This window comes from Myodes glareolus, chromosome 3 (genome assembly GCF_982192425.1).
Source record: "Myodes glareolus chromosome 3, mMyoGla1.1, whole genome shotgun sequence".
NCBI lineage: Eukaryota > Metazoa > Chordata > Mammalia > Rodentia > Cricetidae > Myodes > Myodes glareolus.
The window spans coordinates 60165010-60182984 of record NC_142028.1 but is presented as its reverse complement, the minus strand read 5'-3'; the positions used below and the strand labels follow the sequence as shown (position 1 = coordinate 60182984).

Here is a 17975-nt window from a genome sequence, read left to right as displayed (position 1 = left end):
AGACAGAACAATTCCCTTCGTGTTGGACAACATGATTGATTACTGCTGATTTATTTCTAGATTTCTCTTTTAAATGGCTTTTTTTTTGCTAAATTTCCTGTTGTTGTATTAAGAAAAACCATTATTTGAATGCATCAATTTTGGCTTTGATCATTGTGTTATAATACTGTTAGTTAGTATTAATCTGTATCAGTTAGACTTCATCAGTACAACCAAATCCCCGAGAAAAGCAACTGATCCTCTGGAGTAAGCATCCTGCAACACACACACACACACACACACACTCTTCCCATTCCCTTGGAACCAGTCATTGGCTGCCCATTGTTCTATCTACCCTGCAGGAGGACCAAGTCTCCCTAGTGCTTCCTTAGAAGGGAAGGGCTGGACGTGCAGGGCAGGGGGTAGGTGAAGGTTGGGGGCAAGAGGTTTCCTTGCCCAGTGCCTACAGTGTGCACTGCACTTGGTGGCCCCCAAACTCAACCACACCTCCGCATTGCAACCCACAGGCTCCACCAAAGACCTGATTGAGACGTGCTGCGCAGCCGGCCAGCAGTGGGCCATCGACAATGATGAGTGCCAGGAGATCCCTGAGAACGGCGCTGAGAGCGATGTCTGCAGGTGAGTGGCCTGGAGAGCGGGGACCTGCTCTTGTCTTCCCGGGGCCCCAGGTGTGTGAAGGTGATCCAAAGTGAATGCAGAGAGCCGTCTGGCTAGGCTGATGTGGGGAGACAGACTGGTCCTGAGAGTCAGATGATTGATCACATGACTGGTCCTGAGTATCAGTTGCCAGATGGTAAATACAATGGTGTGCAGCTGAGAGCAAATTCAAAGGAACATCATCACCTTGGGGTTTCTGGGGTTCCCTGCAGTTACCCCTCCCAGTTCAGCCACCCTGAATGCTCCAGAGCCTGGCCACTCTCTGTCCTCCTCTGCCACCCGTGCTGTGGCTCAGATGTGTGTGCTCTGCTTCCCCTGCCAGGATTAGTCAGCTGTTATCTCCCCTTCTCGTCTTTCACAGCCTACTCATTTCTTCAAAAAGGAGAATGGAGTTCAGAGAGGCTGTGTGATTCACCTAGAGCTGCACAGCCCACCAGTAGTATGGCCAGGATTAAAACCCCTATTTTCTAATGTCCAGCTCACTCTGCCTCTGCTTTCTCCTCCTCTTCTGAGATAGTCTCACTGTGTAGCCCTACTGACCTAAAACTCTATGTAGACCAGGCTGACTTCAAATTCACAGAAATCTGCCTGCCTTTGCCTCCCAAGCGCTGGGATTAAAAGCACACGCCACTGTTGTGGAATATTATTTTAAGGTGTGCTACTTTTGTTTATGCGCTGGAACATTTATTTAATGATGCAAAGATGTATCTGCTTAAATAAAACTCACATTCACCTGTGGTTAGGAGGTTCGACCAGCCACTAGCTGATGGGAAGAGGTAGAGAGGAGCCAGGTGGAGAAAGGAGAAAGTGTTTAAGGCTGAGGAGGAGACACATGAGGGCTTCCGGAGAGACACAGGAGAGGAGGTGAGCCTCTCAGGGAAGTAGGATTCCACCTAAGCCTTTGAATCCTGAGTGACAGAGAGTGATAGAGTCGGTGTGTCTGAGGGGACAGATTTCCCTCGGGCTGCTGGCATAAACACTGCTAGTAGCGGCAGAATTGCAATCGCCGATTCCGACAACCGTGGCACAAAAGGCAGCAACGATGTAAAAAAGAGGACAGTACACCACCTTCTCTGACCTCACTGCCTTCTTGAGAGAAATTTAAATTCTAACCTTGTCCCTCCCCTTTTCTTTTTGCCATTCCCATTTGGAGAACTGAATGGTCAGGGCACACTTAGTATTCAGACCCCATGTGTCTTGAGCTTTGTAGCCATAATACTTACATCCCTCTTGAGATGGAGCTGACCTCACATTGACCACAACCCCACTACCGGACAACTGACCCCTGCATGTGTCCCTCCCACGTAGTGCTGAGTCCCGCCTCCCATGACCTAAGCTTTGCTGGCTTACCAGCCTCCTCATCCATGGATTAGCCATGTGGAGAGGTATTGTGAAATATTAAGATGTGTTACATTTGTTTATGTTGTAGAACATTTGTGTAATGATGAAAAGATGTGTTGCATTCTTTTATGTTGCTTTTGTTTAACTCTGTGAATCTGTTTTACTGTGCCTGTCTAAAACACCTGGCTGGTCAAATAAGAGCTGAACAGCCAATAGCAAGGCAGGAGAAAGGATAGGCGGGGCTTCCAGACAGACAGAATAAATAGGAGAAAAAGAGGGATCAGGAAGCAAGAGAGATCAAGGAGTGAGAAAAGAAGGGACGAGCCACACGGTCAGACATGGAGTAAGAAGGAAAGAAAAGATACACAGAAGTGGAGAAAGGTAAAAGTCCAGAGGTAAAAGGTAGATGGTATAATTTAAGATTAGAAAATCTGGCTAGAAACCAAGTGAAGCCAAGTGAAGGCTGGAATTTTATAAGAAAGAATAAGCCTCTGTGTGATTTATTTGGGAGCTTGGTGGTGGGTCACCCAAAGAGTAAAGAGGAAAAAACAACCAACAGAGAGGGTCAGGTAGTGACCACTCCCCCCACCAGATCGACCCTGCCCTTCCTGAGGTTGAAACTCCCTGACTTTCTCAGGATTGGTAGTGGAACTCTGAAGGCCAGAGCCTCTCCTCAGAGGTCAAGGACACAGCTCTGAGGCCAGTGCATCCCAGGCCTTGGACCCGGTGGGGTTGTGCCTGCCCTGGCCCCTCTTGCTGTAGACCTCAGGTGGGGGCTTCCCTTCTCTGTACTCCACTCCACCTCCCTCCTGTGAGGTGGGGACTGTCACCCTCCTGGGGAGGGTCCCAGGAAGACAGGTACTGAGGCAGCCCCCTATTTCAGGATAGCCCAGAGGCACTGTTGTGTCTCCTACTTGAAGGAGAAAAGCTGCATGGCTGGTGTCGTGGGGGCCAAGGAGGGTGAGACCTGTGGAGCCGAGGACAATGATCCCTGTGGCATCTCCCTGTACAAGGCAAGTCCCCCGCCTCCGCAACTGTGGCCGAGATGGGTGGTGACCCCTCATCTTTGGGGGTGGGGTAGGGGCAGACTCATGCCTGCCCAGGAAAAGCTGACAGCTGTGGCATTGGTCGACAAATCCACAAAGTATGTGTTCGGCTCCACCAATAACCCAGGTGACATTGCTTTCTCTGAGGCAGGTCTGGTTGAGGGTGGCAGGGTGTGCCTGAAGAGGCCTGCGGGTGTGCACTGGAGTGCACAGTGGCCCCAGGATCGGTGTGACTGCAAGCAATGCAATGGCCTAGAAGCTGGTTTCCCTTGCATGTGTATGCTGGAGACCAGAGACAGGCAGGACCAAGCTGTTCCAGGGACAGAGATGAAGCAGGAGGGAGGGGAAGAAGGGGGGATGGCCTGGGATTAGAAGAGGATCTTGCTGCAGGCAGGTGTCGAGTCCGGCTTCTGTGGTTACCTCTACTCCAGGTCAGTTTCCCTTCTGTCAGTCTCAGTTTCCACGTGCACAAAACAGGGGCAACCAATTGACCCTCCTGGGGTGGGCAAGACCCAGTACCAGCACCTGGGACTTGTGGTCACATGGTCTCCAGCAGTGGGTATTGCGGCATCATATGAAGGACTGGGGTATTCACTCGCCACAGCTGTGCTTGTGACTTGGCATCAGCAAATGTTCAGCTGGGCCTGTGTGGTTATTACTGGCTGGCTGCTCTGGAGCCAGCTGACGCTGGTGACCCACAGCTAAGCTGACTCTGTTCCGGGAATGGAACCTTCTCTCCCACAATGGGCTGCCTGGTCCTGGTTCAGATAGAGCTCTAAGAAAGAGATTGAGTGCATGTATGCCTCAGCCTTCCTCAGTGTGACCTTCCCGAGATCACCCCCTTATTAGAGAGTGAAAGGTTTTGGTTCAGTTTGTCCGCTTGGCCCTGCTGCTTTGGCAGCATGGTATGATGTGCATGGTAGAATCAGTTGCTCACATGGAAGAGACCTGTGTCCTGCATTCTCCTTCAAGGACATGTCAGTGACCTAACACCTGCCATTAGACCGACCCTGGGCCCTGGGAGTAGGCATATGCCAAACTCACACTATCATGGCATGCAAGACCTTTAGAAGCCGAGGTTCAAAATGGGCACATGATCACCTTTACTTTACCCTGTGACCAGAGCATGTGATTGGTCACCCCAAGCTGGAGCTCACTCTCTGAGATGCTGAGCTGTCCAGCCACAGGCTGGGTACCAGGGAGGCCGGCCAGCTGGAGCTGTTGCCACACCCAGCCTACTGTCACAGTTTGACAATGTAAATCTGATTTCCCCTGTGGCGGTTGGCAGTGTTCACTGGGCGGGTATGCATATCCTTAGGGATACAACCGCTGTCTTTTTGTTGAAATGTCATTGTTGGGCATTACTTCAGGTCGCTTCATGACCTGACATGACACCAGGAGATCTGTCACATATGCACTCTAAGGAGGAGCCCCAGGGAGAGCGAGACGGGTGCTCTCCCAAGTAGACCCTGTCCTGAGTGCTTTATGAAGTCACCGGGATTACAAGGGCCCTTGAGAAATGCTGTCTTTGCTGAGCTGACAGGATCCAGGTCTGCTTCTAAGGGTGGGGCATAGTGAGCAGGGCTGGGCTTCATTTGTAGTTCTTTCCAAAGGGACATCTATTCATCCATTAAAGAAAATTAACATTAGTCCTAACCTTCTCCAGACTTGGGATGTAGGCCACCTTCCAGCCTGGGAGAGCATACAGACAGACAGAGGAACTAGACGATGTTAATTCACCCCAGAGCCTGCCCCAGGCTATGCCCACGGACCCTGAATGAGTCACAGGCATGCAGACCGTGGGAAGTCAGGCAGGCAGGCAGGCAGGCTCTGAGGTACTGATGCTCTGTCTTCCTCAGCAATGCTGTGACTGCTGTGGCCTGGGACTCCGTGTGCGGGCTGAGGGCCAGTCGTGCGAATCCAACCCCAACCTGGGCTATCCCTGCAACCATGTCATGCTCTCCTGCTGTGAAGGTGAAGACCCCCTCATAGTGCCTGAGGTCCGCCGGCCACCAGAGCCTGAGGCTGCCCCTCGTAGAGGTGGGTGATACCCTCCCAGGTGGAGGTAGTTAGAGGAGGATGGTTAGGGCTCTTAGATTGGTTGGACTGGGTGACCTCAGGCTGCAGTGGGGACCCTGGTCCATTGTTGTGTGTGGTTTGAGGTTTGAGCTCTGCAAAGGTTCTGTGACTGTTGACTAGACTCTGACCCTGCTGATGCTGGCATGGCAGTCCCACACAGTTCTCTGTACCAATCGCCAGTCATCAGTGACCATCACCACCTTGGCTGCTCTGGCCATATCCACACCCTTCTACTGTTTCCCCATTGCACCATGCAGGTCTGCTTATCTATTTCTCCATCTGATCATCTGCGCATCAGTCTATCATTTATCTGTCATCCATCCCCATCCGTCCATCCCCATCTGTCCATCCATCCCCATCCGTCCATCCCCATCTGTCCATCCATCCCCATCCGTCCATCCCCATCCGTCCATCCCCATCCGTCCATCCCCATCCGTCCATCCCCATCCGTCCATCCCCATCCGTCCACATCTGTCTATTTATCCATCCATCCACATCCGTCCTTCTGTCCATCCATCTACATCCATCCACCCATCCATCCATTCATTCACATCAATTCATCCACGTCCGTCCGTCCGTCCGTCCGTCGTCCGTCCGTCCGTCTGTCCATCCATCCATCCATCTTATCCACCTCATTCTCTGTCTATCCATTCATTGTTCCATTTCCTCATTAGTCCCCAAATCTATCCATGATCCACCTCCCCAACTCACTCTTTGACCTACCCACCCACACACCCACCCACACACCCACCCACTCATCCATTTTCATCCATCTTTCCATTCATCCGTCCCTCTACTTGCCCATCCATCTACCCACCCAGCCATCTGCCAGCTTAGCCGAGGTGCTGGTTGAAAACAATAACTTACGAAGAACAAGCTATATCCAGAGAGTGATTCAAGGTAGAGGTCAGGAGGAGACCCAGACTCAGAGGAGAGAACAGTGCACAGGGAACCAGATAGACACACTGCTGGCCAGGGTCCATCCATCCCCCAACATAACCACCCACACAACATCTTGTCTCTTCCAGTGATGAGCTTCTGGAGTCTTCTTGGGTCTGGGAGATGGTGGTGGTAGGAGCAGACTGTTCTGCTTCAAGTCCTGTTTGGAATGGCCTCAGGCATATCCTCTCCCTTTTCTGCTGGGAGAATGAATGGTCAGGAAAGGCAGGCAGATGGCAATGAGCAGGGCCTGGTCCATGGAGGTACATGCTGGTATGCTCAGGGACCCCTGGATCTTGGTCTGCATCTAGTCACAGTTCCAGGTCCCTGGGACAGCTGTGGGCACCAGGTCAGGGCTTCTCAGGATGGAGCTCAGTGCAGATACCCTGCCTATGACATATCCTTGGATACAGCTTCATGCTGCCATCCTGTTCGCTTGATGCCCGAGGCTGATGGCAAGGGCTGAGGTATCAGGCCAGTGCAGAGCAGCCCAGTGGCAGTCTTCTTTCTCTCACTTGCTACCCTCTGCAGAGCAGGCTGTGGGTCCCAGGACCTCGGGGGGGGGCACAAAGAGACCTAGTGCTGACACAGCTCAGGAAGCTGCAAACAGACGTCATAGCCTGATTTGTCTCAACCTAGGCCAGCACTCTATGATTCCAGTTCAGCACTTTAGCAAGAGTCCCGATTAGGCATGGTCCTGTTCTGTTGAAGGAACCCAGTGATGAAGACTCAGAACAGGGGTTCACTATTGTTCATTCACCCATCCACCGTCCCTCCGTCCGTCAGTCCCTCCGTCCGTCAGTCCCTCCGTCCGTCAGTCCCTCCGTCCGTCCATTCCTCCATTCCTCCATCCCTCCATCCCTCCATCCATCCATCCAACTCCCTCCCTCCCTCTCTCCCCCATCCCTCCCTCTCTCCCCCATCCCTCCCTCCCTCCCCCATCTCTCCCTCCCTCCCCCATCTCTCCCCCATTTCTCCATCCGACCCCCTTCCTCCCTCCCCATCCCTTCATCCAACACCCTCCCTCCCTCCATCCCTCCATCCATTCATTCCTCCATTCCTCCCTCCTCCAACCATCCATCCATCCATCCATCCAATCCCCCTCTTCCCTCCCTCTCTCCCTCCCTCCTTCCCCCACCCTCCTTCACTTCTCCATTATTACCATCCATTGAGCCTCTGTTGCTTCCCTGGATCCTGTGGGCTCAGTTACCCACTGGTCGAGTTGGCTATGTTCCAAGTGCTGACCAACCACCCCAGTTTCAGAGGCAGAGATGACAAGCCGGGAGGCCCTGACACTGGGCACAGAAGCTGAACTTCCTAATAGCCTGCCGGGAGATGACCAGGATGAGTGCTTACTGCTCCCCGGGGAGCTTTGCCAGCATCTTTGTATCAACACTGTGGGCTCCTACCGCTGTGCCTGCTTCCCTGGATTCGAGCTGCAGGGTGACGGCCGCACCTGCCGCCCAGGTGAGCTGTCAGCAGTCCAGGCACAGGCTTGTCCTGCCAGTGGAGGGGCGGCCTTGCTAGACTACCTCTCTTCCTCCTGGCTCTGGGTTGATGCTGGCAGAAACCAGAGGAGGCTCCTAGCTCTGGGGACTCTGAAGACTGCCTGGAGCTGTGCTTGGCCCTCAGAGACCCTCTCCAGGCCCTAGTTGTGTCCCTAGCACCGTGCCTTTCTTCCTGTCGACTGTATGGGGGTGGAACTGCTTTTTAGTCTAGATACCTGCTTCTTCTTTTTCTCTTTTGCCTTCTCCCAGTAACTGTGAGATAGCTCTTGCCCAAGGTGTGTGTGTTTGTACCCAGAGCCTTAGTTTCCTCCTCTATGAATGGACAAGGGGAGTGGTCAGTGAGGTCATCCCTCAGTGTCCAAGGCCAGACAGAAGATGTAAGCCTGCCCCCTGCTGTATAATCCGCTTATAACAGATAGAGGCGCCCCTCAGTTGGACACTGTGCGGGAGTCTGCACCAAGGTCTGAGTCTGCCCAAGTGTCTCCCAACACCATCCCACTGCCTGTGCCACAGCCTAACACCTGCAAAGGTGAGTGGAGGGATATGCTCTCTGCAGGGAGGGCCGGGAGGGCCGGGAGGGCCGGGAGGGCCTGAGCTGTAGAAGTCTGGGCCGTGTGGTGTGGTGGGCTCTGGGGCTGGTGTATGCAAGCTGGTCCAGGCCATCAGATGCCTCTGCTTTGTAGAAGGATGGGACCTGCCTGGTGATGACTGAGGAGGAGGAGGAAAAGGTGACATCAGGGGATTCTGGGTCTCTGTGTGTCCCTGGTCAAGTGGGTCACCTGCTCGGTCTCATTTCTAGAAAGCCAAGCCTTCATTCAGGAATTCTGGGAAGTCTTCCCTTCCTGCCTTTAGCCTTTGTTCCTCACTGTCCTCCCTGGCACTCGAGGAATGGCTTGGCCTCTGAGTGGAGTGTTGGAGAAACCCAAAGTACTGTTCCCAGTGCCACCTGGGGTTGGAGCCTCTTCCTGGGGTCCCTGTGAAAAGGCACAGGCATGGGGTTCTCATCTTTTCACATCTCTGCCTCCCTGAGCCTGCACTGGAGACCTCAACCCATATCTCAAGAGTTGTGGGATAAGCACTGTGGTCAGGGCCAAGGCCTATGTATTCTGACTACAGGAATCTTCCCTCAGACAATGGGCCCTGCAGGCAGGTGTGCCGTGTTGTCGGAGGCACAGCCATGTGCTCCTGCTTCCCTGGCTACGCCATCATGGCGGACGGCGTGTCCTGTGAAGGTGAGTACCTCGGGATCACTCTCTAACCTTTGCAGATCAGGTTGTCCTGTGGTGAGGGCTTAGGGCAGGTGTGACTAGGACATCAAATGTACACTGATCATGAGATTCAGCTGTTGTGACAGAGAAACCCAGCAGAGCAGTGTAGGTGGTTCCCTCTGGTATCACTGAGCCCCTGGTATGGGCCTCCCATGGTTCTGGAGAGGTCCAAGGTCCCAGCTCCTGTCTGGTCACTCTGCTGCTTCCTAGAGGATGCATCTCAGAACTGAACTTGTCCCATGTCACCTGGAGGCCCACTGGACACAGATTTCTGGGAATTCTACAGGCTCCCCAGACATCCTGATTAGGGGGTCTGGAAAAGCTCAGAATGTGTGTTCTAACCAGGACCCATGGCCATACTAACCCAGATATAGGCCATACTCAACTTACTGCTCCCTGAGGGCGGATCTGGTCTGTGGCTGAGCTTGCTTTGTGATCTGCGTTCATCCATGCTCAAGCCCGAGGTAGAGAAAGAGAAGGGAGTGATGTGTCAGTGTGTCAGGGGCAGCATCCAGAAGTGGCCTTAGCCCCCCAACACACACACACACACATACACACACACACAACACACCCTTCACACGTGAAGTGGGAAGAACTTCAGTCATGGAGGGAGAGTTGGCGATGGTGACAGCCTCCTCTGGCGTTCACAAGCACATGAAGAGTGATGGTCTCAAAATCCATGCCCTTTACCCCAGTGACCAGCATGGGTGAGGTCCTGTCTCAGCTGGGTCGCTGTGTACTAGAACCTCACCGTGTACAGTGGGAACAGTAGTTCTGACACTTGCTGGTTGGCTTCCTCAGTGAGTTTTGTCTGAACTAGCTTAAGCGGTCCCAGGATCTTACCCTTCCCATCTGCACAGAGGTGGAATAGCGAGCTACAAGTCCAGGGCTCAGAAGGCATGGTGTGAGTGTCTGCATATGATGACCAAGTCTGTCTAAGAGGATGCCCCTATCCTCTCTGAAACTCAGATCCCACGTCCAATCATTCTGGGAACTCAGTTTGTATATGAGTGATGTCGTCCTGTTAGTCTAGAGAAGGTAGCTAAGGTGTACATCATGGTGGCATCTGACCGACATTTCTGTGGACTCTGATTCTCCCCAGGGCTCTGGGGACTGAGAAAGGTGTCTTGATTCAGAAGTCTTCAGATCTGATCCCCACCAGGGTCTGGTTGCCCAGTATACTGCCTCTGCCGGCCATGCGGCTTAGCCCGTGTTCACTTTCTCACACACACCCCTTCTCCCCAGGAGCTCCCCAGCAGAAGGGCTGAGGGGTAGAAGTCAGGGGTTACAAAGGAGCATCTGTGAGGGGTCGTGTAGCTCCAACACAGGAGGAGGCCTGCCCCAATCTCTTCTCAGGAACAGTCGTGGAATTCTTTGCTGGGACAGCCTGAGAATTTTAAAAACATTTTTCAGATTTGGGTTTCTAATGAAACTTCATAAACCTGCCTAGCCTGGCAGCCTCAGGAGGGTCCCCCACCTCCTGTGAATGCTGCTGGCCTGGACCCCAAAGCCCTTGAACTTGCAGACTCTTCTGTTGGTAATTCCTTGGCAGCTGCAGACTCTGGCATTAGAGAGTAGGTTGGGGGCAGCTTGCTGCCTGTGGTGTGGGTGTGGGCTATTGCTTGCCCTCTCTGAGTCTTACTCCATCTGCTCATACTAGGCAGCGGGAGTCAGCTCTCTACCGTCTTTGAGTTTTACAAACTCAACTTGGGTCCAAGGTTCAGCCATCATACTGACAGGCACACGTAGGGTTTTTGAGGGTTTTGTTTTGGTTTTCTCTCTCTGTCCCCGGATGCCCCCGGCAGCCGTGCATCTCTAACAGCCTCTGTTTTTCCTTCCGTGGCTGTCATTAGACCAAGACGAGTGCCTGATGGGCACTCACGATTGTAGCTGGCAACAGTTCTGTGTGAACACCCTGGGATCCTTCTACTGTGTCAACCACACAGTGCTCTGTGCAGAGGGCTATATCCTCAACGCACATAGGAAGTGTGTGGGTAAGCTGGAGCCCCTGCCTGCCGCTCATGTCACGGCTGTCTGCTCTGCTCCACGCCAGTCCACCACACCGTGCCACATGCTAAAGGACCCGTCCTTTGCATGTGAGCTCCCACACAGCGGCCTGCTGCGCTCTGTGTCACACCCTTGCGTCCCAGTGTCTTGTCCCGCTTGTTCTCAGTGGCTATGTTCCCAGATATGCCTGTGACTCAGAAAACGAATGGGATAACTCCCTGGTGTGTCAGGACAGAGAAGCCAGATGTGGGCAGCAGGATCCTGCAGCAGTGTGGAGGTGGGGAGGCCTAGGCTGGAAGCAGAACCCTAGTGGCTCCGGACCGTGTCTTCTCTCAGCTATTGGAATCTGTTGACACCAGGAGGATTATGGGACATATGCAGTGTGCACACAGTCTGGGTCATGATGGAGCCTGTCACCTTAGACACTTAGATTGTCTGCAGATTTATCTGGAGTCTCCCAAAAGGCCAGTGAATTGTATAGGTCAGCATCCGTTTGCCATGTGGCCCTGAGCCACACAAGATGGCACTTTCTACTCTGAGTCTTCCCTCAGTGGACACAGAGAGTGTGGGCCCTGTGTCAGCCCACACATGCCTGGGCCTCTTGTCTCCCTATACCTATATAGGCTGGGACTCTGGGGTTCTGTGGACAAGGATGGGCTCCATGCTGTCTTGTGTCTGGGTCATCTGGTGTTCTCACTGAGGAAACAAAAGCCCTGGACTTGTACATCTCAGCAGTAGTGGAGAAGTCAGGAAGCCTAGCCAATGTTATGACAGGGACACAGGCAACGGGAGATGTCATTCTTGCCAGTGGCACCCAGGGGAGGCGGAATCTACCCCTGTTTCCAAGAATGGGCGGGATTTGGGGAAGAGGATAGGCACAGAGCAGCAAGGAGGCAGCTGAGATAAAGGTGTGGTGGTGTGAACTGGGCAGAGTGCTCAGGGCTTGCGGCCGGAGTCCTGTCTGTCTTATCTGTGCTTGGGGACCATGTCCAGCCTGGACATATCCTCTTTACTCCTCTGTACTGCTGGGCAGCAGCGCTGGCCAACATGTTTGCCTGGCTGCAGCCGTGGTACAACATGACCTTGTGACGTGCTTGCCAGTGGTGGCAGCTTCTCCTGGGTGGGCTGGGTCTGTGTGTGCCTGTTTGGGGGGCATGTGAGCCCCCTTCGTAGGATGTCCTCCCATCTGCCACTCCCTGGCTCAGCAGCTAAGACCTGTGCTTGCAGGGTCCTTAGCAGCTGGAAGATGGGCCCCGAGGATAAGAGAGCCAAGTTACATTCCATTCAGCAAGATTTATGAGCAAGCTCTGTTTCTTCCCTCTGTATTCTGCAGAAACTGTCAGCCCTCTCTCCTGCTCCATGCAAATATCGCTTGGGGGCTTGGGGGTTCCCCAGCTGCTCCACTGTGGTGCAGTAACTCAGACAGGGGAGGGACAGGATCATGCTAAGCTGAAGAGTGGCTTCGCTGACATCCACTAACCCCTCTGAGCCTTAGTTTCCCCCTAAGAAAGAGATATATGATGGGGTCTGCCTCTGAAAGGTCACCATGGAGGTCAGATGCATTAGTTCCTGTGAGGAACTCTGGCAGGGCTCCTAAGACACTGAGGCATGGAAACTGGGGACGGGACTGGGCGTGGCCTCTGCTACACAGGGCCCCCTGTGCTTTACTCTTATGAAAGTTCCCAGCTGGGCTGGACAGTGGGGAGCTGAGATGGTCCAGCCTCAGCTCTGGGGCCCCCCTGCAGTGGGAAGCAAGCAGTGAAGAAAGGGTGTAGCTTGGACCACGTGCCCTGACTTCATCCTCGCTGACTGCATAACTCAGCCCAGTGGCATCCCTTTGGGGAGAGACATTTCCCCATCTGTGAAATGACCACCCCTGTATCACAAGAAGTCTCATCAGTTCTTGTAACTTTCTGACCTCAGTGATCCTCTGTGTGGTAGTTGTCATTCAATAATGAGGCCTCCCAGCTGTGGGAAACTTCTGGGGTCCTGGGTGTCTGCTTCCCTGGGCCAGTCCAGCTCTAAGTCCGAAGTCTTTGTGGTGGCTGATCAGAACTGTCAGTTCCCTGTCCCCATTCCTGTTCATGCCATCTCTGCCTGGAAAGGCCTCTTTCCCTTCCCCACACTTTCCTACCTGGTCCCCTAGTTATCCTCATAGATTCAACTCAAATGTTAGCACCCTGAGAAGCAGCTGGCATGGGTTCTGGGCAGGCAGTCCTCTGAGCTGAGCCCCGGGCACCTCACACATCTTCATCTGTGTCTTCCCTGCCTGTCATGATTCAGCCATTCAGCTGGCCACTCATGAAGGTCAGGGGCTGTACTGACCCACTGTGTGGCCCCAGGAACATGGCACAGAATAAGCACTGGCCAGTGTGGCACTGAGCAATTAGACTGTGCCTAGTGCCATTACCTCCCAGGTCCAGGCAGGAGAAGCAGGGCTGGGCAGAGCCTCCATAGGACCTTAGCCTTGGCCTGGAGACAATTATAGGTTATGATTTCTGTTTCCTTTGCCTCAGTTCTCTGTTCCCTCCTCCCAGCTGCTCATTTCTAGAATATTCCTATGTCTATCCATGGTCTCTTCCTCATGTACCCATTCCTTAAAGTGACCTCAGCCACCAGACCACTCCCCTCAGCTCCTTCAGTGAGCCCTGTGGGACCTTCCTCTGCACACCTGCTCTAGCCGGCTACCCCATCCCAGGTGCTGTCATCTACCTAGCTGCTCAACCCCAAAGCTTGACTGACTTCCTGGTTCTCTGCCCATCCGTGGGTCTTGTTGTTCCTGCCCTCTCCCACACCCAGTGGTGTCAGCCACCATCCCTCTAGGGATAATTATATTTCCCCCTAAGCTGTTCTTCAGCTCCAGTCAGGATGCCCTCACTCCTATACCAGGAGCCCTCTATGGCTCCCATCCTCTGTTTATCCTAACTTCATCTGTTCACATTTTCTTCTCTCCTCTACAGCCACTCCTGCCTCTGGGCTGGTCCTGAACTCACCTGGGCTGTCATATAACTGTTCCTTCTGCCTGGACTGTCAGAGTGGCTCCCGCTGTCACCTCTTCACATTCTTGCTCAGACGCGTCCTTCTGACAGTGCTCCTCGTCCCTGCCTTAAACTCGCTTGCCCTGTCTACACCCCAGTCCACCCTCCTCCTGCTGTGGTCCCCATAGACATCCTGAGCAACCCCATTGCATATGCAAGCATCTCTAAGCGGCTACTCCAAGGGCAGGTGTTTCTGTCTTGCTCACTCACCCATCCCTCTTGCCAAGAGCCCTGCCTGGCACACAGAGGGTGTGGTAAATCTCTGTTGAATGAAAGGGATACTTGGATGAGGGACATCAGCCACGTGCTTCTCCCTGCATGGTGAGTACCTGAGGTCAGAGCCTGGGCTTTTCTGCCTCCTGGTACCTGGTTGTGCTAGGCCTGTGTACCTGGAGCCCCTGCCGGCCTTGATGGCTGCTTTGATCTCCACACAGACATCAACGAGTGTGTGACGGACCTGCACACATGCACCCGGGACGAGCACTGTGTGAACACGCCGGGCTCCTTCCAGTGCTACAAGACTCTCACCTGTGAGCCAGGCTACGAGCTTACAGACGGCGAGTGCACGGGTGAGAAAGAGCTGAGGCCCAGCCCCAGGTCTGCACCCCAGGCTGACCACACCCCAGGGATGCACCTACCTCCACATTCCTGCATTTGGCTTCCCTCTCATTTGCCCCTGGCCTTCCTATCACCTGCTGGCCTCTATGCCAGTCTTTCCCCTTCCTGTGCCTCAGTTCCCTGTGTGTGCGTGGAAACGGAGTCCCCACAGAAGACTGCTCATGTTCCTTTCGCTGGGAAATTCTAGCTTTCTAAAAGGAGAGATTTTTTAAAGCATCTTAAGTATTTCTCAAACTTCTTTTAATGTCAGATGAGGTTCTGGGTAGAAGCACTGGTGTGAGGTGACCTTTCTGTAGGGAAAAGAGGGGACTATGGAGGTGGCAGAGTGGCCATGACAGGTGGAAGGTGTGTCTTTAGTGCAGATCTGACCCTAAGGCCCCATAAGAACCAGACGATGGTCACTTACCTGGAAGGGTGTTTTTGGCCTACGGAATAGTAAGCATAGAGGCTTCTGATATGGAGGAGGGATCACAGCAAGGGCCCCAGCTTTGAGCCCTATGCTCCTCTCTCAAATTTTTCTGCCTGCTCCTCACTAGTGAGGAGGGATGAGTGGTGGGGAGCCAGACTGCCTAATATTCTGTGGCAATGGAACCTTGCCTATTTCTCAGTTTCTCCCTCAGGAAGATAGGGTAATCACAGGATCTACATCTTGTGTTACTGTGAGGGTGACATAAATTACCTCACATGCTTTGCATAGTGGTGGGGACCATGGAGGAACTTGGAGCATGGAGAAGCTCGGGGCATGGAGGAAATCGGGACCATGGAGAAGCTCGGGGCATGGAGAAACTCGGGGCATGGAAAAGCTTTGGGGCATGGAGGAGCTTGGGACCACAGAGGAGCTCAGGGCATGTGGTTATGACATTTTTACTCCTGGGACATGAGCCTCCCTGGTGACTCGACTCTTCCGCCTTGCTGGGATGCAGACCTCTGTGACTGCTGAGGTTACAATGGCGTGAAGATGGGATGTGTGGCAGGGCTGATGGATGTGAGCATGGGGCCCACCTGCATCCCACCCCTGATGCCCGACCTCTGTATGACAGATGTGGATGAGTGTGTGACAGGCACACACAACTGCAAGCCAGGCTTCTCATGCCAGAACACCAAAGGCTCCTTCTACTGCCAGGCCCGGCAGCGCTGCATGGACGGCTTCTTGCAGGACCCCGAGGGCAACTGCGTGGGTAAGCGGACTGTGGGCTGCTGCTCCTGGGGTCCTGAGAGCTTTAAAGGCCTGGTGATTCTGAGTGACTGCCCACTTCTCCAAGCCTCCACATCTTCACCCATTGAGTGTGGTGGTTAGGACATGGATAAAATGGTAGCTGCACTGCTTGCCTTGGAGCTGTTTCCTCTCAAGGCCTCCGTTTACCGTCTTGTGGGACCACACTGGAAGAATGCAGAGCTCTTCTAGATCAGCTCCATGCTGTGCTTAGGGTAGGGACATCCAGTGTGACGGATGCTGGTCACACTGTCACACATTGTCCTGAGAAGGTCTGAGATGTCACTCACTTCTCCAAACAGCCAGGACAGGCCACGTCCCCAGATCTGCTGACCTGGCTCCTGTCGGAACACAGACGGCAGAAGGGACAATGAGAGAGGCAAAGGCCTGGCCGTGTGCAGAAGGCAGGACTGGTCAGGTGACAGGCAGCCCATGTGACAACAGTGGCTAATCACAAGAAGACCAAATGGCAGAGGGGGTGCTGCCTGTCTGAAGCTTCATCGAGATTCTGGGGTTAGCCCAGACAGCCTCATTGCTGGACCCCTCCCTGCCCAAGTGTTGCCTTTAATGTCTCCCAGCACCATGTCCCAGAGCACATGGGATCCTTGGGATCCTTGGGACCCTGTAGGCCCTGGGACCACCCTTCAGGCCAGAGTTGGCAAGGAGGGGAGGATCTTACATATTCACACAGCTCCTCAATGGTTTCTGAGTGCCTCCTATGTTCAGGGTTCTAGGTAGGGCAGCCATAACATTGGCTGAACTGTTTCGTGGGGAGGAGACCAAATAGCTAGTCATGTTCATAAGAACATCAGTAATTCATGTGTACTCTGATAAATAATGAACAACCCATGACCCGCCAGGAGGGTCTCCTTGAGATAACAGTGGCCAATGGCCTGAGGAATGAAGGAAGCTAGCACTGGAAACATTAGGGACAGTGTATGTCAGGTAGTGGGGCTGTGTGTGTGTGTGTGTGTGTGTGTGTGTGTGTGTGAGAGAGAGAGAGAGAGAGAGAGAGAGAGAGAGAGAGAGAGAGAGAGAGAGCACACTGCAGAGTTGGGGGAGCAGCTGGCAGGCCGCTGTATTATTGGCACTGGAGGCACTGTTCGGAAAGCAAGAGCCAGGGGCCTGCCGTTCCAGTAACCCCAAGGAACCTGCCTTCCCCTTGCTTTAGCTGTTCCACTGGACAGATGTGGACAGATGTAGTCAGCCTAGTGGCTCTGGCTTCTGGAGGTGGGGCTCTCATATACCAGGATTCAGGGGTGGAATGGTCTAGACTGAAGGCCCAGAGCTGGTCAGACAAGCAAAGGAGGGCTGAGGCAGGCTCTCCAGCACTCTGTCCATTTTACAGACATCAACGAATGCACATCCTTGCTGGAGCCCTGCCGCCCAGGATTCAGCTGCATCAACACAGTGGGTTCCTACACGTGTCAGAGGAACCCACTGATCTGCAGGCGTGGTTACCATGCCAATGAGGATGGCTCTGAGTGTGTGGGTAAGGTTGGAGCCTCCCTGAATCCACGCAGCCTCCCCATCTAGCTCTCTGCCCAAGAGGCCCTGTAGAGGAGCCATCCAGACCTCAGGGTGCCCTGCTTGCCTGCCCCACAGATGTGAATGAGTGTGAAACAGGTGTGCACCGCTGTGGTGAGGGCCAGCTGTGCCACAACCTCCCTGGATCCTACCGCTGTGACTGCAAGCCCGGCTTCCAGAGGGATGCATTCGGCAGGACCTGCATCGGTAAGGGATGCTGGGGAGCCTGCCTTCTGTGTCCCTTCAGCTTTCTGACCTGGACCTTCTGGATATCAGCCTCATGGCTCAGATTTCACACTCTTAACCCTCTTGTCCTCCTTGCCTCTCACCCTTTACCCTGGGTACCTCTATTTCTGGACCACTTCCCTTCCGGCTGCCCACTCTGCCTGCTGCTCCTTGTCTCCCCTGCAGATGTGAACGAATGCTGGCTCTCACCGGGCCGTCTGTGCCAGCACACCTGTGAGAACACACCTGGCTCCTACCGCTGCTCCTGTGCTGCTGGCTTCGTTTTGGCTGCAGATGGCAAGCATTGTGAAGGTACGGCCCACCCTGACTTCTGTCCCCTGACCTCTGACCGCAGGCACCTGGATCCCACTTGGACAGACAGGCTCTGTTCCTACTGTGATCACAGGGAGTTTGCTGCCAAGATGCCACAAGGCAACCACGAGAGCTCAGGATCTGTGATGGAGCAATGGTTCCCATGTCATCAATCCATAAGGTCCAGGAGAGTCTAA

At 53.7% G+C, this 17975-nt stretch overlaps 1 protein-coding gene across 5 annotated transcripts in view; it reads left to right on the top strand.

Annotated features, from left to right (window-relative positions):
• Fbln2 (fibulin 2) overlaps positions 1–17975 on the top strand; it is a 61981-nt gene that overhangs the window by 38759 nt on the left and 5247 nt on the right. For 4 of the 5 annotated variants that reach the window (XM_087904490.1, XM_087904492.1, XM_087904491.1 and 1 more), the window contains 12 exons: positions 507–618; positions 2882–3011; positions 4904–5084; positions 7320–7529; positions 7986–8099; positions 8701–8802; positions 10692–10832; positions 14318–14452; positions 15542–15679; positions 17063–17206; positions 17320–17448; positions 17653–17778. In XM_087904490.1, coding sequence (XP_087760616.1) covers positions 507–618; positions 2882–3011; positions 4904–5084; positions 7320–7529; positions 7986–8099; positions 8701–8802; positions 10692–10832; positions 14318–14452; positions 15542–15679; positions 17063–17206; positions 17320–17448; positions 17653–17778 — 1662 coding nt within the window. The remainder of the gene's footprint in view (positions 1–506; positions 619–2881; positions 3012–4903; positions 5085–7319; positions 7530–7985; positions 8100–8700; positions 8803–10691; positions 10833–14317; positions 14453–15541; positions 15680–17062; positions 17207–17319; positions 17449–17652; positions 17779–17975) is intronic. The other variant, XM_087904494.1, reaches the window with a different exon arrangement.